The 17,953-nt window shown below is 36.2% G+C and overlaps 1 protein-coding gene across 1 annotated transcript in view; it reads right to left on the reverse strand.

Annotated features, from left to right (window-relative positions):
- The window catches only part of prdm16 (PR domain containing 16), a 251,254-nt gene that overhangs the window by 32,950 nt on the left and 200,351 nt on the right, over nt 1-17,953 (reverse strand). The window contains exons 4-5 of the mRNA XM_073867477.1: nt 12,334-12,471; nt 1,398-1,505 (exon numbers count right to left, since the gene is read on the reverse strand). Of these exons, the coding sequence (XP_073723578.1) occupies nt 1,398-1,505; nt 12,334-12,471 (246 nt within the window). The remainder of the gene's footprint in view (nt 1-1,397; nt 1,506-12,333; nt 12,472-17,953) is intronic.

The following is a 17,953-nucleotide window of genomic DNA, read 5'->3' on the forward strand; positions in this document are numbered from 1 at the left end:
TCCTGTAGTCCGCCATTGTTGTTTTGGTTGATCGTGCATGCTTAGATTGAAATAACAGCTGCACCTGACGTCGCCGTTGTCAAACCCATTTGCGTTGTTCCTAACCGAAACACGCCATTGTCGAGTAAAATAAACATCCGGACTGCATAAAAAGTTGTGTACACTGTCACTGACATAACTACTGCGGTAGTGAAAGCGGGGACTAAAAATACTGCTGCGGCAGTTGTATTTAAAAATATTTCCCAGTTGATCGGAGCGCTGGAGCTCGTTATGTGGAGACGTGATTCCGGGAACGGGCGGGGCCAAATGCCGGAAAAGACTGCAGCTGGACAGGGAGGCCTAAAGGCTGCCTTATATACGCCCATGATGATGATGATTGACAGGCCTGAATGTTTAGGCTCCTCCCGAACCTACGTTTAGAACTGCATTTTGTTTTCAAGAGAACCCAGAGATTTTTTTAGAGATAATATCTTCCTGTCCTATCAATAGCACTAATGACAAACGACAAAGAATGGTCAACTAAAAACTTTTGGAGAAAGGGAATACAATTATGTGGAGTTTAGCGCCTCTTAAAACGGTTGTGTTAAAACAACACATTTAATGTGTTGTCCCTTTTATTTATTTGTAAATGTATCAACAGACAATGACACACAGTGTGTTAAAATGACACATAATGTTTTAAATAGCATAACACAACAATTTTTTTTAAATATCTTAGAGTGTGGGCGAGGTCTCCTGAGACCCCTCAAACTCCATTTCAAAGACCTCCACTGATCAATGAGAAGAAGGTAGATTCATAGAGCTAAATGTTCAGCCTCTTGTCTGACTGTGCTGATCTAGTTAATGCAACTTTATATATTTTTCTTTTTTTTCTAAACTGATCTGTCTGTGTGGAGCATGGATTGCATCTTTTGGCATCCCAAAATAGTCTATCTTAGCCAAGATCTGACTCTTAGAGAGCTTTCTTCTTGCTTTTTGTCTGTCAGATCTTAAAGACACAAATCCGTGAGATAAAACATTTTACATGTGAAAATGACTAAAGCTCTCTGTGATATTTATTAAGTCATTTAACAGCAAAATATAAACCATTCAAATCATCTAGAAATTAGCAAGCAGTTTTTATAGCCAACACTGAATGCAGTCTTGCTGTATTTTTATGAAGACTAACATGCAGCATAAAGTAATACAATCAATTATGGTAAATTATATGGAACTGCTTGGCCACATCCATTCTATTCTTTTGCAAACCCTTTGGTTCAAATTTGCATAAATTTTCTTCCATTTTCTTCTAACCTTCACATAACAAGAAGATGTGAGATGAGCTACATTTTGAAAAAAGATAATGAGCGCGGTCTGTTTGAGTTTGTTTAAAAGAGTGCCTGATAACTTGCATTAATCTCATCTTCCATGTTCGGTGCCATTGAGCCTTCCGGGAAAACTCCGTCCTTCATGTAAACCAGTAACTCCTCCCCTATTTCAATTTCTCTTACAGCTTTATAATATATCTGCACACAGAGAAAAAGAAACGTATACGATTTAAAGACACACACATTTTTATATTATTTATAAGGCTGCATCATATTTTTATTAATAATAATAATAATAATAATAATAATAATAATAATAATTATTATTATTATTATTATTATTATTATTATTGATAGACCTACATTTCAGAGATTACGCGTTGTTTTAAAAACAGCTAAAGGCCATAAAAAAATTAATTGGCTAATTTTGTATATTAGGGATGATTAGGGACACTTACGCAGTTAAGGTCACATCGGAAAGTACAAACAGTAACACATAAAGCAAGTCTAAAAGAGTGCATTTTTTTTAATGTATTATGTAAAATATCAAAAATATAACAAGAAATAAACGGGTTTTCAAATGCCCTTAAGTATTATCTCCAAATTAAAACCACATTAATAGTAGTCTAATATTAATTTATTTAGCCTATGTATTTTAAAATGTATGAAACAATATGTAATAGCAGTTTTTCATGTGTTCCCTTTTGTTGACTTAAAATAAATAAAACACATCAAATGCGATAAAAATGTCCCAACCCAAATAGTACTGTAGCTTATTTTTATATTTGTGTTTTATATTTATACATTTTATGCAGTTAGTTTAACCATAATCCCAGCCAAATTTTATTTTCTCAGTCGGATATTTTAGTAAAAAAATGTTGTTAATTAATCCAACAAAAATCTTTTAAGTGCAAAACCACGTCTCTGTTGTTGTTACAACCAACATATATGAAATACATACAAATGCAACATAGCTTGCATTTCATTTGTATATTAAACGATATAAAAAAGCGCAAAACAGTATTAAAGTTCATTTAAATACCAACAAAGAAAAGAAATGATCCGTTTAAAATCACGTGTAAATAAAGACATCACACATTCTTCATAGACTGACCTATGACAGTACTAGTTACTTCCTCATGAGGGCGCTCGGGACTAGACAACAGCTTCTGACCGGGGCCACAACAGTCATAGTTAAGAACAAACTTCATCTGAGACTTCTAATGTTCTGACAACTCTAATGTGTGATACAAAGTAGGCCAAGGCATTCGGTTCCTCGCTCAAGAGTGATGGTCAATTCATTACAGAGCTATTATCGCTGTTGTTATCGTTATTGCAGATTTACAATTAATCGAAAGTAAGCACATATCTGACCTTTTTCTTTCCCGAGTGTTGATAAAGCTGGACAAGCTGTTGAGCGGTGGATCTGAAAGGCTCCAGTTGTAACATCGGTTGTGGTCCCGCACTGTTCACCACCCAACCCATAGTATCATGACACTGCGCGCGACAGCAGCACGAGAGAGAGTCTGTGCACGTTCGTCTTTGATGAGGTGAGTCGCGCTCATTAGCGATTCTCTCTATCGGCCACTCCTCCGCTCTTATCTCCCAACCAAAAGGATTGAACCCCTCCCCATGTCCTCTCCTCCTCTTCCTACCGCATGAATCTATTATAGATGAAAATGTATCTTTTCTGCCTAATGAAAATGTAAAATATATATCAGCTGCTGGATTTGGAGCGAACTATGGGAAGTTGCAATGTTTTCCGCTTATACCTACACCTGTTTTTATTCACCTCCTTGTAGAAACATTTCGTTGCTATTTTTCAACAAATTACTCGTTGAAGGAATAAATGTTATATTTCACACATTTTCCTTAAAACACACAAATTATTAAAAACCATAGAGACACTGAAAAATTGCTAAATGCTATACGTTTGAGGAAATGTACGCAAAGTAGCTTATAATTTATTTCATATTTAAATAAATCGAAAACACTTTAAAATATAAATAATATAATAGCCTATAATTAAAATAATGATCAATTGTGAATTTATCACAATGATAATTAAAAAGCATGTTTTCGTGCTTTCCGAATAATTTATTTTTATTTGTGTAATATAAACATCGTCACAAATAGTTTCCTATTTGCTGGCTAACTTAATTTAAACAAACAAACAAATGTACACAAACAAATTGCGATTTGAGATTATCTATGAGATTATCTGACACAACTTGCTCAGACAATGGCTAAAAAAATCGAAGAATAATACGAATAATAATGTTATAGTCATATGCAACCAATTCATAACATATTTTAACGAATTAACTCAGAAATAATTGTTTTAAATACAACGCGGCAGTTACAGAGACTGCTCGCTCCAGTATATGCATTAAATATCTGTAAAGCCATGACAAACGCTGGTGTTGTCAAGTTTTTGGGGCAGTTTTTATTTGCTCTGGGTGCATGTTAATATCTTCCTTTCACCCCTAAAGCAAAGCTGTCTATACAGTAAATCTTTTCAGAGTCTGACAGCACTGAGAGGACCATCTTGACCCCGCTCACTATGCTTTCAAGAGCTAGAGGCTGATGCATCATCCATCATTTAAGTGACAAAAACCCTCTGTCTGTTACAAACCCGCACACAGATAACTACAATGGTTTGCGAATATTTAGGGAAGCACAAACATTGAATTTGTAATTAAACAGACAAAATATATATTAAACAACTTATGTTTGTGTGCTTGTGTCAACAATTAAAATGTGTTCATTTTGACAATTTATTCGGACAAGATCAAAGAACAAAATATACAGAGTTCATGATATTTCAGGCAATACTTTGATTAAAGGCCAAAACCATTTAAAATTGATTTACTAAACTTTTACAAGTTCCTGTGTAGCAAACATCTGAACTTATTAAGCAGTTTCTCTGAATATAAGAGTACTACTTATATGACAATGAAAATAATATCTGTCAAGCTAAAAACAGTGGCACAAAAGACGACATTCAATTTTGACTGATAGATATTATTTAGTCACGTTACAATTGTAGGCAAAAGATTGATGCGTGTGTGTGTGTGTGTGCGCATGTGCATATGTGTGTGTATGTGTGCGTGTGAATGAGAGAGAATCTACACACTGTGATTGTAACCTTTCAGAAGCAGAAGACTATGGCATGGCAGATCTGGCTGTGCACTTCAGTTGATTTGGCAAACAGTTTAAGTGCATTTTGAGATGTGAGTGAGGGGGTCAGAGGTCAACGTGCTTGCTGAATGGACATGCTTGCTAATTATACATATGAATATATATATATATTTATATATTTATATATATATTATATGTGTGTGTGGGGGGGCGTGCGTGCGTGTGCGTGGGTGGGTGTAAATGACAGTAGTTAAAGAAAGTTGTACACTCTTAGAACAGATATGTTAAAAACAACACAATCACTGCTAGTTTAGGGATAACACACAAAATGTCTTGTCCCAGATTACACACATCTCTGTGTTATTATTGGAACAACACATTTTTTGTTAAAATTACACAGAATGTGTTAAAAGCTTAAAACTCAAAAAATGTGTAAAAAATGAACACATTCTTTCTTAGAGTGTAGATAATGTAAATAATTCTAGAATTTTTATTTATGGGCGAACAATTTCTTATCAGCTGTATTAGCACCTTATTCAAAATTTGTATGGATGATTACAAAACAGAATAAAGTGGAGCTAAAGTTTCTGAAGTATTTACTGTGAGCAATAACACCAACCTGCAAAGCTTGCTTAAACCTAAATGGAAAAAAAAACTAATTTCTATTTCTAATTTAATGATCTCAGGAACGCAGTCTTCCTCAAAAGAGTTCAAGATGTCCTTAGTGCAAAAGGAAGTCACATTAAATATCGCTTTTCACTGAAAAAATGATTCATTCAATTTACTCAAATTTTTAAGGTAAGTGGTTGCAATCAATTTATTTAAGCTAGATTTAAACAAAAAGTTTTTTGTTTTGTTTTTCTATTTTTTGTTTAAATGTAGCTTAAATAAATTGATTGCTACCACTCACCTTAAAACAATTGAGTAAATTGAATGAATAATTTTTTTCAGTGCAGAAAATGCAATTTAGCTTGAAAAGTGAGGGGTTTTGTTTTTCATTTTTTGTACACATTTCCCTTTATAAAGAGAGTGAAAAATAAATACTGTATGGATGGTCATTGGCCTAATATTTTGGCACATTAGTTTGAATAAATACAAGCACGTAATGTCCTTTAGAGAAATTTTGTTGTCCAAACAATTCTTTAAAAATACACTCTTACATTACCACACCAAGTTGTATCTTTATATCTGTTAGTTTTAATCAGTTTCAGAAAACTCCAAATGACTATGGAATTTCGTATAAATAGCACGAAGTGTAAAAATCGTGCAATTAATATGTCAAATTCCACTTTGTCGTATGATACGCCAGTCCTTCCCATTCACTTAAACGGTGCATCTATTTTTGTCATTTTATTGATTGGTTTCTTGATTTTGCTATTTTTTACCATTTTCGCTTGGGTTTAGGGTTAGAACAATTTTTTGATGTATAAAAATGACATCCTAACCCAAACCCCAATTCTAACCCCAACTCCAAGTGACAATGGTTTAAATATAGACAAAAACATGAAGAAACCTGTATATTAAATAACCTCCTTCAGCAAATCTGAAATCTAACCCTAAACCCAAGCGAAAATGGTTTAAAAACTGAAAAAAATTGAGAAACCAATAAATAAAACAACAAAAAAAGATGCGCTGTTTAAGTGAATGGGAAGGACTGGCATATCATATGCACGGCAAAGTGGAATTTGGTGTATTTATTGGACGATTTTTACACTTTGTGCTATTTATACACATCTACATGAGACTGGGTAGAATTTGTCAACAAAACGCTTTTGTTGTAACTAACATACATGCCTTTATACAGGACATACTTAAAATTGAGAAGGATTAACAGCCATAACAAAAAAACATCAACATTTAAGGCCTAAACATGGAATGCGCTACACAGTAAAGTCGTGTTTTCAGGGGTTTCAACAAGCAACAAATATGTACACAAGTAAATAAAAGATCCAGGCCGTGTTTTAAAAGGTTACTAGCCACATCAGAAACTGCTGGCCGTGTGCATATTTCCATTTAGCTCATGCATTGTGCATGCTCAAATAAAACAGCAAAGTACAAAGTTCAATGAATTATGCATTTTCACATTGTGTCGTTTACATTGTGTTGCTCTGAATAAACAATAGGGTTGTTGCCATTAACTGACTAAAATGTGTAAAAAAAATAAAAAGAAGGAGAAAAGCTTAGCATCATGAAGAAAGTAAATAGAAACCACGTATTTAGTAGGGCAATTTTAGCTGGAGATATTATCCTCCTGTGGGCCCAGCGGTGGCTGTTCATTGAAGTGAAAAGACTTTAATGACTGGGTTATGTGGTTGGTTGTCAATTGGTGGTTGTCAGTCTCAGTGGTTGCTCCTGCATTCCTCCTGTCCTCCCCTGTTTGTTAGGCTTGTGTTTTACGTGTCAAAATCAAAAACTATGGTGGCCACGACACCGGTTGCCCCCGTTAGCCATGAGACAAAAGCTACGACTTTGGCTTGGGCTGCAAGTCAGTCAGCTTGCTCCAAGCTTGCCTAAAAGTGGCAGAATAATAACAGGGGAAAAGGTCTCCTGAGATGCACCTGGGCATATGCCCTACTAAACACCACACTTAAAGGTACAGTTTACTTTTGTTGTTTGACTTTAATTTTGAGACATTTTCCAAATCTTCGTGCCATAGCTCTGAAGTCTCATTAATGTTCTTGTACATTTGTAGCGAGGCTTGACATGAAAGATCGATTTTGTTCGTCATATTTGTAGATAAGCTTATTGAGGCATCCTGATTTGAGATCTACACTCTTAAAAAAAACTGTTATCACAGAATAAAAACAATGATAACATTGATGTGCAATTTATGTTTGTGTGTATGCAGCCATTTGTCTTCTCTTATACTCGTCAGTAGTGTTTATAATATTACGTTTTTATAAATGTTTGTGATGTTTGATCGCCTCCACACACAAAGATTTAAGTGTATATGATCCATGCCAGCGTGTCGGACCCGGAGCATACTGTACCATATGCTGTATGTGAATTTTGTCAGTGTTGTGGGCCATACCATTATACCAGTTTATTTAAATATTCTTAAGCCTAACGTATTTATACTAAACGAAAAAAAGTTTCATTTGATTTCATAGGTACTTTTAGATGTTTTGCGGATCGATTTGCGAAGCGCCATTGAACACACGGTGATCATCTGCAATCCGGTGGCGGGGGTGCGGAGATGCGTGTCGAGTCATCGGATTCCTCACCGCAAAATGCTGTATATAACATCATATAGTTTGCATGTATGTTGTTGTTATTCATATTGATTAAAATAAAATGTTTTTATTTTTTGAGCAAACTGAGATGGTGCCCCCTAGGGGAGTTGGTGCCCTACGCAGACTGCGTACTCTGCGTATAGGGAGCGGTTACTATTTATCATTACATTAACAGAAAACCGGTTGCGGGATGGACAGTTTTGCATCTCCATTTCACCTAGCCATCTACTGTAGGTTTGCCGCACGAGCCCTGAAAAGTGAAGGGAAAATGTCTCGATCGCCCCCCAGTGACTGGTCCCAGTATAGGTCATAAACCCCGCCTCACCATGTTATTCAATGGGACTTGAGACCAACTAAACAATTTAATTACACTTCAATGATCTTTTTTCCGGATCTAGTTTCTGTCATTTACTGTAGTTTTTATTATGCTGATGTAAATTCAAATGTTTGTTTTTAAAATAAGTTTGTGTTTAGTTATTTAATGATATAAAAACGGTGGTGTCACGTCATGATTGACAGCTGTGATATCGTGTGATATGCGCATTCTGTGAGAGCGAGGTCTTGATTTTGCGGCTTTACTTCTTGCTCACTACTGCGCAGGATTGGTCCCGAAATCGCTACTGCGCAGACATAAGACCGAAGATGTCAGTGCCGTATCGGGACACTGGCGGCTTCACTTTTCACCAATGGAAGGGAGCGAACAGGCGTCGTCCATCTTTTTTTACAGTCTATTGCTGAAACGGGAGGACATGCAAACTCCACATAGAAAGGCCTCATGGCTTTGGTTGAATTGGAGATGACAAATTTTCCCTCCTCCAACTTGTGTAGATTAACTGGTGTGTGGATTAAACAGTTGGCGCCAGGAATATAGACATACATCTAACATAGATGCTGGAATGGAGTAAATAAATAAATAAATACATTTTTGTATGTGACAGTTGGCAACTGGCAAGACTTTAAAACACATTCAAATAATACATTTTCACAAACAGTTCGTTCTGGTTCTGAAATCTGAGTGCCTTTTCCAGCCATGCGATATTCCACAGGAACCGTTTCACTGTTTGTATCACTGACGCACATTCAGCATGTTCAAAAAGAAAGCAACAGTCTCTGTTTCATTCACACACACACATCCTGCCTCATCTTTTTTTACTGACCAGCCAAGATATTCTGTCTCATAGAAAAAAAGAAAGTCATACTGGAAACAAAACAGTGCAAGCAAGATAAAGCAACCACAGATGACTCTTGAGATGACACTTACAGTATACAAACCACGCCATGTTCACTAATAATCAATAAATATAAAAAATACATTACACTCAACAAGTTACAGCAGAATCAGATGTTTCAGCAACACACAATCTGGCTAAACAAAGCCTTCCATATAACTTCCAATAAACGTTAATACTGGACTAACAGACAATGTTGCCATTAAAAGATCTTCATCTTCATGAGAGATTAGATACTGTGTTCTATCACGTACTGGACAACTGCCTGCAAAGGAAGTCAATCACTGAAGACAGTGGATTATAAGATTAAAGAGTCAACTTCACTTTGTATGTGAAAGTTGTAAATCACTTCTGAGTTATTTTCTTTCACGAAGACAAGAAAGCTTTCATCAAACAAGAAGCAGTTTTTAATCTACTGTGGATGGTGACATCTTGACAGCAGCAGGTCCTGTTCATGTCTTGCTGACAGTAACATGTGCTGACTGTCTTCTCAAGCTTCTCACAAGATGTTCATTGTAAAAGCTCAGAATAGCTCATATTAGTTCATCATTTTGGTCCCATGTTTGTTATATATATTTCTAACAACCACTTATGTTGTTTTGGACACTTATCCTCAGCATGTCCCAACCAGATTTCTAGCTTAACCCGCAAAGCCATTCTGGTGCACCAGCTAGCACCAAACAGCACCTAACTCTCATAAACCAAATTAATACAAATTCATGCTTGTCTTTACCCAGCATGTAAACACAAAAAAATTGTATTCAATATTAATTGTTGTAGAAAAATAATGCACTATTCGGAAATCATATTAAAGGTTCTTTTATATTTCACAGACAGCAACAGATCGACCACCTAAAAGCTGACTGGTCTGCTGCGTTGGCCTTTATAGGAGACTATATTCACAAAATACTGCAGCCTCTCATATATTATTGCCTAAACAAAATTCTCTAAAAACCTGACAACCTATCCGCAAGCCATATGACCCTCAAATCGTTTGTCTATTCCCCCAAATAAGAACTTTGTAACCCATGTTGGCAAATTGAGATGGAGTGAGCAAATGTTCAAAAAATGACTTATTTCTATTTTGACATATATTTTTTTAAATTAAAAACATTTTTTTGTAATCTGACAAATAAATAACAGAGCTACACCTGTTTGATGTTGAAAGAGTCAGCAATGTAAATTATGAGAAAAATCGAGTTAAAGAGTTTTGAAGGTTCAAAAACAAAATCACAGCATCCATCCACACATACCTTAAAATCATTGAATTTGACCAAAATCAACATTTATACTTTCTCTAGCTCTGAATTAGACATTCAAACAAATTTACGGGTTACATTTGAAGAGTTTCGTTGCAAAACGAGATAAAACCATTTTTTAACATTTTTGTCAAAACATGTTGATTATTATGTTATCATGTTATTATTTGGTTTTATGGTGCTACTTAGCTATATTTTTTAAGTTATGAAGGTTTAAATCAAAACAAACCAACTGCAGTTGCATTGAAATTAATTGGAATGCACAACCAAAAAAACGAGATTTCTGAACAAAAAAAAAAAAAACGGTGGTTATCTCGTTTTGCAACGAAACTCTTCATTTGTTAAATTAGCAACTCTCTGCTGGTAGCAGGTGATATATCGCCTATATGGTAATCATAAAATTATATGTTGGGGTATCATTTTACAATGATGGTGTGTATTGCAACATGATTTTCAAGTTAAACCACCAGGATTAATTGTATTTATATTGCACATTACACTACAGGCATTTAATGTAACATATTTATTTTATAATATAAAACTTAGCATGCAAACAGTAATTTTTTTTGAATAAAGTACAAATATTCCAAGTGTACAGAGATTAAACTATTTATTTATATGATCAACGAATGCAAAAACTATCTCCATTTGCTGTAAATCTCAGAACGGGTGTACACTCGTTCAAAAACTAGCGATACGTCATCTTTGATTGTGAAATAGCATGTGTCTTGTGACAGATGCATAATTAGGTCACCTTGGAATGTGAAACGCTATTGGCTCTTATGACCGATTGTATCATGCTCTAATGTTTTTATTTATGTTTGAATGAGATCTGAGAGCTGGTTTTAGCTGGTATTGCTGGTGTAGCAAGCTGGTCTAGCTGTGTTTTGGTCACTTTTTAAGCTAGTCTAGCTGGACTTAGCTGGTCATGCTGGAAGACCAGCTGACCCACCAGCTTGACCAGCTTTGCCAGGCTGAAAGGATCATCTTAGACCAGCTACCGCCACCTTAAACCAGCTAAAACCAGCTACCAGCTTATGCTGGTCTTTGGTGGATTTTTCAGTATGGGAGCTGTCCAAACTAAAAACAACTTGCTCTGACATATCTTAAAAATACATCAGTGCCCTTTGTTTTGCTTCAAAGTGCACACAAGTTTTTTTTAATGGGATTCAAGTCAGGGGACTGGGATGGCCAAATATTTTGCTATAGCAAAAAACACAAAACTATACTCTCATTGAAAAAAAATAGCAACTCCTCTTTAGTTCACCCCAAAGGTATGGGATTAAGGGGACTGGGATGGCAACATTTTGATGTATGATTTGGATCATTGTCTTGTTAGGATTAGCATGTATCCTAACAAAATGGACAGAAAAACAGCCCCAAAACATTAAAGACCCCCACCACCATATTTAACTGTGGGCATGGGGTTCTTTTCCATATGGATACCTCTTTGTGTATGCCAAATCCACCTCTGGTATTTATTGTCAAAAGCTCCATTTTGGTTTGACCACAGAACCCGATCCCATATGAAGATCTATTAGTGTCTGGCAAACTGAAGGGACTTGAGTTTGTTTCTGGATGAGAGTAGAGTCTTTTTTCTTGAAACCCTTCCAGACAATTTGTGGTGATGTAGGTGACGTTGGATTGTAGTTTTAGAGACTTTCTGACTGAACTAACTTCTGCAGATCTACAGTTGTTATTCTTTGGGATTTTTTGTCCACCCTAACCATCGATAGGCACACATCCTCTCTTCCAAGGCAGAATCATAACACTAATTATTGCCCTGATGGTGGAAATTGGCATTTTCAGTGTTTTTGCTATTTTCTTATAGCCACTTCCCAGTATGTGAAGCTCAACAAACGTTTGCTGCAGATGGCAACTAGGTTCTTTGGTCTTTCCCATCGTGATGAATGACTAAGGGAGTTTGTCCTTTGTGTTACCTCATATTTATACCACGTGAAGTCATGGTTGAACAATTACCTGTTCCTAGGTGTTCACCCAGGTGTACTTAAAATTTAAAAGGGTGCCAATAGTAGTGAAGGGCACTGTATGAGGGACGGTTTTTGGGGGGGTTAGTCTCAAAGTGGGGGATAAGCTGACTAGTTGATTAGATTTGTTAGATGGTTGCACTTCTTTTATAAATTGTGTGACAGAATGTGCTCACCTGATCTTCACTTATATGGCACACAGTCAGGTTGTGCTCTTGGTTGGAAGTTGCTGTGCGCACGTATTTAAGCCAGCTACCGCTGACCTCCAGAGCTCCATCCAAAGAGAACTTCACATTGCCGATGTTGTCCATCACCTGAAGCAAACAGAATCACACATTGCATACATTTTAATACAGACAGGGACCGTCAACTACTGTACAATGATAAGATATTGCGGACATAGTCAGCTGAAATACTGTGAAAAGTATGCATTTATAGTGCTTCAAGCCCTCCATTCCTTCTCTCCTAAACGCTCAGAAAAATGTACAAAAGTTGTCACTGGGACAGTACATTTTAAGAAGGTCCCAATATGTGCTATTTAGGTACCATTTTCTGTTGTATATTATTGCCCGTTCCTCAATTCCAAAAACACAAAAAAACACCTCATGGAGATCGGATTTGCCAGGCAACCTGGAAGAACGAACTTAGAAGATCGCGATGACAGAGAAAGCATCTTTTTGAGAATTGAGATGTGCTTGTTCTGTCCTGTTGGCTTCTCAGCATATTTGAACTAAATTCAACATCGCAGCATTCATTACATGATAAACATACCATTATTTACAATATTTATCAACAAGTTTTATTGCATATATTGCTGCGTTTTGTCATTTTTAAATACGTAAATAAAAATATCCAGGCATAATGTTGCAAATGCCTTAAGATTATGCTGTGCCATTTAAACAATGTAAATTTGAGCAAAACACATAATTCCGTGTGTCTATTCCTTTATTAAAATGTTTACAAGAAAAAGTCTACTTTTACCAGCCTTCTCTTGTTACCTAAGCTAAAACGATTACAAATAAAAGACTAAATGTGCATAATAGACAAAATTAATACATTTATAAGACCAAAGAATTCGCATAAGATTTACCCCAAATTATTTTTATTCCATGTTTGATATCAGACATGCCAACATTTTGTGACACATAAACATTTCCTATATGCGGGATTTCTGCTACTTTGCCGTTTCTTTAAAAAAAGCATATTTTGGCTATTGTTATTATGAACACGTTAAAATATAGTTATGAGTAGCAACTCCTTCCTCACCCATCTTTTTGTCGCTATATCTTATAAGACTTCAAGCAGGTTAGGAACGCACAAGTCTTGAGTATTGGAACTAGACTTTGACGGTTGATGATGACGTAGAGCGAGGACACGTAAACGCAAGATCACATAAAAACGCATGTTGAGTAGGGCTGTGCAAAAAAATCGTCTGCGATTCTCATGCGTGTTTCATCAGTACAGCCGGTTCCGTGATTAGAAGTAAATCGCCATCAGCTGCTTTCAGATTGAGCAGCATTTACTATACAGAGCCGTAGTCATGGGCGGAGTTTGGGGGGGGGGGGCAGGGGGGGGCAATGCCCCCCCAGACGGGGCCAATTAATGCCTGCCTTTGCTTTGAAAAAATAAATTAAAAAAATACAGAATTAATATTTTCTCATTTTATTTGTCTTATCTTCTATATTTTATGAAGGAATAATGAGTAAGTTAATGCTAAATTATTTTTAATTACTGTATTGAAAAAGCTAATTTTCACGTGATTGGCAGATCTCAAAGTATCGCGTTAACTTACGTGAGTAGACTCTCTTCCCGTTCTGTTCCCGCTTTGTCTACATGCTAAATAAACAAAATGGACATTCATCGTTTTTTTAATAAACCCACTAGTAAAAGTGTGGAGTTTTCTAACTCTGAAGCTTCAACTAATTCCACTGCTGCTACAGACACAGCAATCGAGGCCGCATCTGAGAACAACGAAGCTGGCCTGAGATCCAGCAGCGCCGCCACCGTGTCATCGGAGTTACCCGCTCAAGTTCAACCTGCCGCATCTGGATCTGGATAGGCTGGCCTCGGGCTAGGCAGCCCATACTTTCTTCTTTCCCTAAGCGCCTCATCGGAAATGTTAATCGTGCCTTCTCTACACTTTACTTTCACAAGTTCCCATGGATGGAGTACTCAATTTCACGCGATTTGTTTTTTTGTTTTTGCTGTCGCCACTTCTCTTCAAATATTGCAAGATCAGACGCAGACGAACTATTTACGAAAGTGGGAGCTCGGAACTGAGCTCGGAATCAGAGAAGCTGACGAAACACGCTTCGTCACAGGTACATTCAATAGTATCCCTTACGAAAATTAACCATGGTTTTATTGTGGTAAACGTGTAGTAAGTAACCATGTTTTTTTGTTTATGTATTGTTTACTATCAGCAAAACCATGGTTTTACTACACTAACCATGTTTAACTATGGTTTTTGAAAACCATGGTTGTCAAAACCATGGTTATTTTGTGGTTACCATGGTTTTACTACAGTAACCATGTTTTTTGGTTTTAACTGTAGTAAAACGATGGTTAATTTTCATAAGGGATGAAGATGTGGGAGAGCTAAAAACAGGCTGGTGCATCGGGATCTGTTGCTGCACAGCACAGCTGTCACACAGCCATCAAAGCAGAAACTGGCTCCGATCTGCAATGGCTCAGGACAGATTCTCGAATCTTTCCCTACTGCATAAAGAACGACTTGACTGCAAATTTATCAGAAGAGAATATTGTGGACATGCAACTCGGAAAAAGAGGCGGCTTCTTCTGCATTAAGTAAGATATGTTTTTAATGCTATTGATTTTACAGCAGTCCTCGTTTGTTGTAAATGTATTTTAAATGTACAGTAGAATGTATGTATATATATATGAAATAGGCCTATTAATAGCCCCTATAAAAAATTTTAACTCGTGGTCTGCCGGTAGGTGCCCCCCAGGCACAAAAATGAAACTCCGCCTATGGCCGTAGTTCACAGAGAAGTTAGGCAGGCGATTTTTTGCATAGCCCTAATATTGACAAATGGCCTCTCTCTGTGCTCTCGCTGTCATCCCTCTAGCCAGGTTGATCATTTATCGGCTGCCAGTCATTAAAACTGATGTCCTGGGCTGCTCTGATTGATGCACAAGCTTAGAAGTTACAGGGCCTTTTTACGCCTGGTCACTTCATGTGTTTTCTCTGATCGGATAGCTATCTGATTTGTTAAAACTGTTCCATTTACATTTGGCCACATAAATGCGTCTTGGCAAAACGGATATGAATCCGATCTTTTACCCCCGCCCAAAATGCAAATACACTATTTATTACTCCGCCTTAAAAAACTTAAGATGACGTTTATTCAACAAAAGGCAGCACTTACTGTATGTTGTACTGTATGTTGGGCAGGGGACGTGCGTCTCCTTGCTCAGCATGAGCTGAAGCTCGCAGTACAGAGCAGCAGGACAGTGACAGCGCGGTAATTTAATGCAGGTCAATGACGGGAAAAAAACATTCACAAAACTCTCTCTTAAAGTTTTATTTCTTTGTTTAATATCATTTGAGTTTGTCATTAGACTCTTTTATTGATTCTAGGAAGCTTTTTTATCCGCTGTCATCGCTCCATAAAGCAACGAGCGTGTCGTCTTTGTTTGTTTGCCTCTTTGACGGCTATCTTCTGGGTGATGTGCTTACGTTTGGGAGGAGTTATGTGCTGAAAGATGTGGTTTCATCAACCAGATGTATTTACACTTGACCAGTTTCATCTTTCCCAGACCACCTACTGAAGTGGCTTGAGCGATCAGATTTAAATCCGTCTCGAAAGACACCCAAAAACTCATAGTGTACTACAAAAATGTTTCAGCCACTAACAGAAACATATAAATGAATCATCAACTGCAAAGTGAAAGCAAGTTTTAAATTCTTTTAAATGGTGGTTTGCACCGTACAATTTGCCCTTACTTAAACCTACTATTAGTATAGATACTATAACTCCTTTCTTTTGTGTTATCTGCGCTAATTTCCCAGCTTGTTCTGCATCAGGGCATTATCGTTTAACACATTAATAACACATACCAGTGTTTCAGTAATGGAATTTAATACTCATAGACAAAAGGGTTAATCTTTATGAAAGTCAGTAAACCGTAAGGACGGTCACACAACAACTGCATGTGTTTGAGCACAGATGACAAAAATGGAGTGGGATTCATATACCATACAACATACAAATTGTCCACCAAACAAGCTTTTTGACAAGTTTTTATGTTTATGTTAAGAAAAGCCATTCCTGTGTGAGAATGTGTCTTGATGTTATATTTTATGTTAATATTGTGTTATTTGGCTTTAAGGCTCTTTATTTTGTGCTGTCAGTGTCATTGGTAAATGGATATATGTGTTTACACAGAAGTCAGATGTCCACATGTGGGATTTGCTTCTAATTTAAAACCACATTTGGAAGTGGCTCAGATTAGATGCCAAAAAATTGTTCAGTTCTGATTTATCTGATTTATTACAGCAGTGTAAACACAGCCAAACATTACTTTCACATCATCATATCATTGGCTCCGCCCAGTCTGAGGAGCGAGTGGCTCTGAAGGAATAGTTGTTTACAATCACAAAAGGGTTGTAATAATGGTAAGCTTGCAATATCAGACAAATGTTGTGATGTTGAAATAAACACATGTGTTACTATGGGTATAGTGTCGATAATCTTTGCAAATAGTTGGAAAGTGTATTATGGTGCAAACCTAAATAGTAAGAGTAGTAATATTGCGCTATTACGCACACACCAAAGGAAAACAATCTCTGCTAACACTAGTGATCAGTGTTGGGGAAAGTTACTTTTAAAAGTAATGCAGTACATAATTAAGTTACCCCCCTAAAAAGTAACTAATTTCGTTATTTAGTTACTTTTCATGGAAAGTAATGCTTACATTACTTTTTAGTTACTTTTGCGTTACTTTTTCTTTGCTGATGCTTGATCTCTTTAAGCCTTGCATGTGTTTTTTATGACTGAAAAGTTTTGCATTCAGAAATTGCATATTTAAAAATGTCGAGCTCTGGCCTGCCATCTCAGTTTCTGACTCAAATTGTTTCCACACAGGCGTGTACGCATAGAGTGCATAATGTGACTATGTTAAGTTTAATTCAGTAAATTTTTTTTTAATCAAATTAATTACATTAAAAAAGTAACTTGCATTACTTTTTTGAAAAAGTAACTCAAATATTAATGTGTGCACTTAAAAAGTAATGCGTTACTTTACTTGTTACTTCAGAAAAGTAATATTATTACGTAATGCACGTTACTTGTAATGCGTTACCCCCAACACTGCTACTGATTGCCATTATTGTTAAAACCCATTTTCAGCAGCATGTAGACTGTTAATCATAGAAGTAAACAGTTACACAGACACACAGAAAGCCACCAAAGATGCTTAAGGTAAACAGAAAAACAAGGGTGAAAAAAGTTATTAAATTATTTAATTTTGGGGGTAAAACTTAAATATTATAAATACATAATTTATTGAAATTTATTGAAAATATTTCTGGTACATGATATACAATCCTCTATCCCAGACTCTAAAAAAATCACTGACAAATACACTCTAAAAAATTGCTGTAATTTTGCAGCTGGTTGCCAGTAACTTACTGTAGAAGATAAAGTCAAAAAATGTTTCATGTTCATTTAACTTTGAACAAAATGTTGCCAGTAAATAACATAAATGTAAAATCTACAGCGAGTTACTGGCAGCTAGTTGCCAGTAATACTCATTAATACTGTAATTTCTACA

The sequence above is a fragment of the Misgurnus anguillicaudatus genome, chromosome 5 (assembly GCF_027580225.2).
Source record: "Misgurnus anguillicaudatus chromosome 5, ASM2758022v2, whole genome shotgun sequence".
Taxonomy (NCBI): Eukaryota; Metazoa; Chordata; class Actinopteri; order Cypriniformes; family Cobitidae; genus Misgurnus; species Misgurnus anguillicaudatus.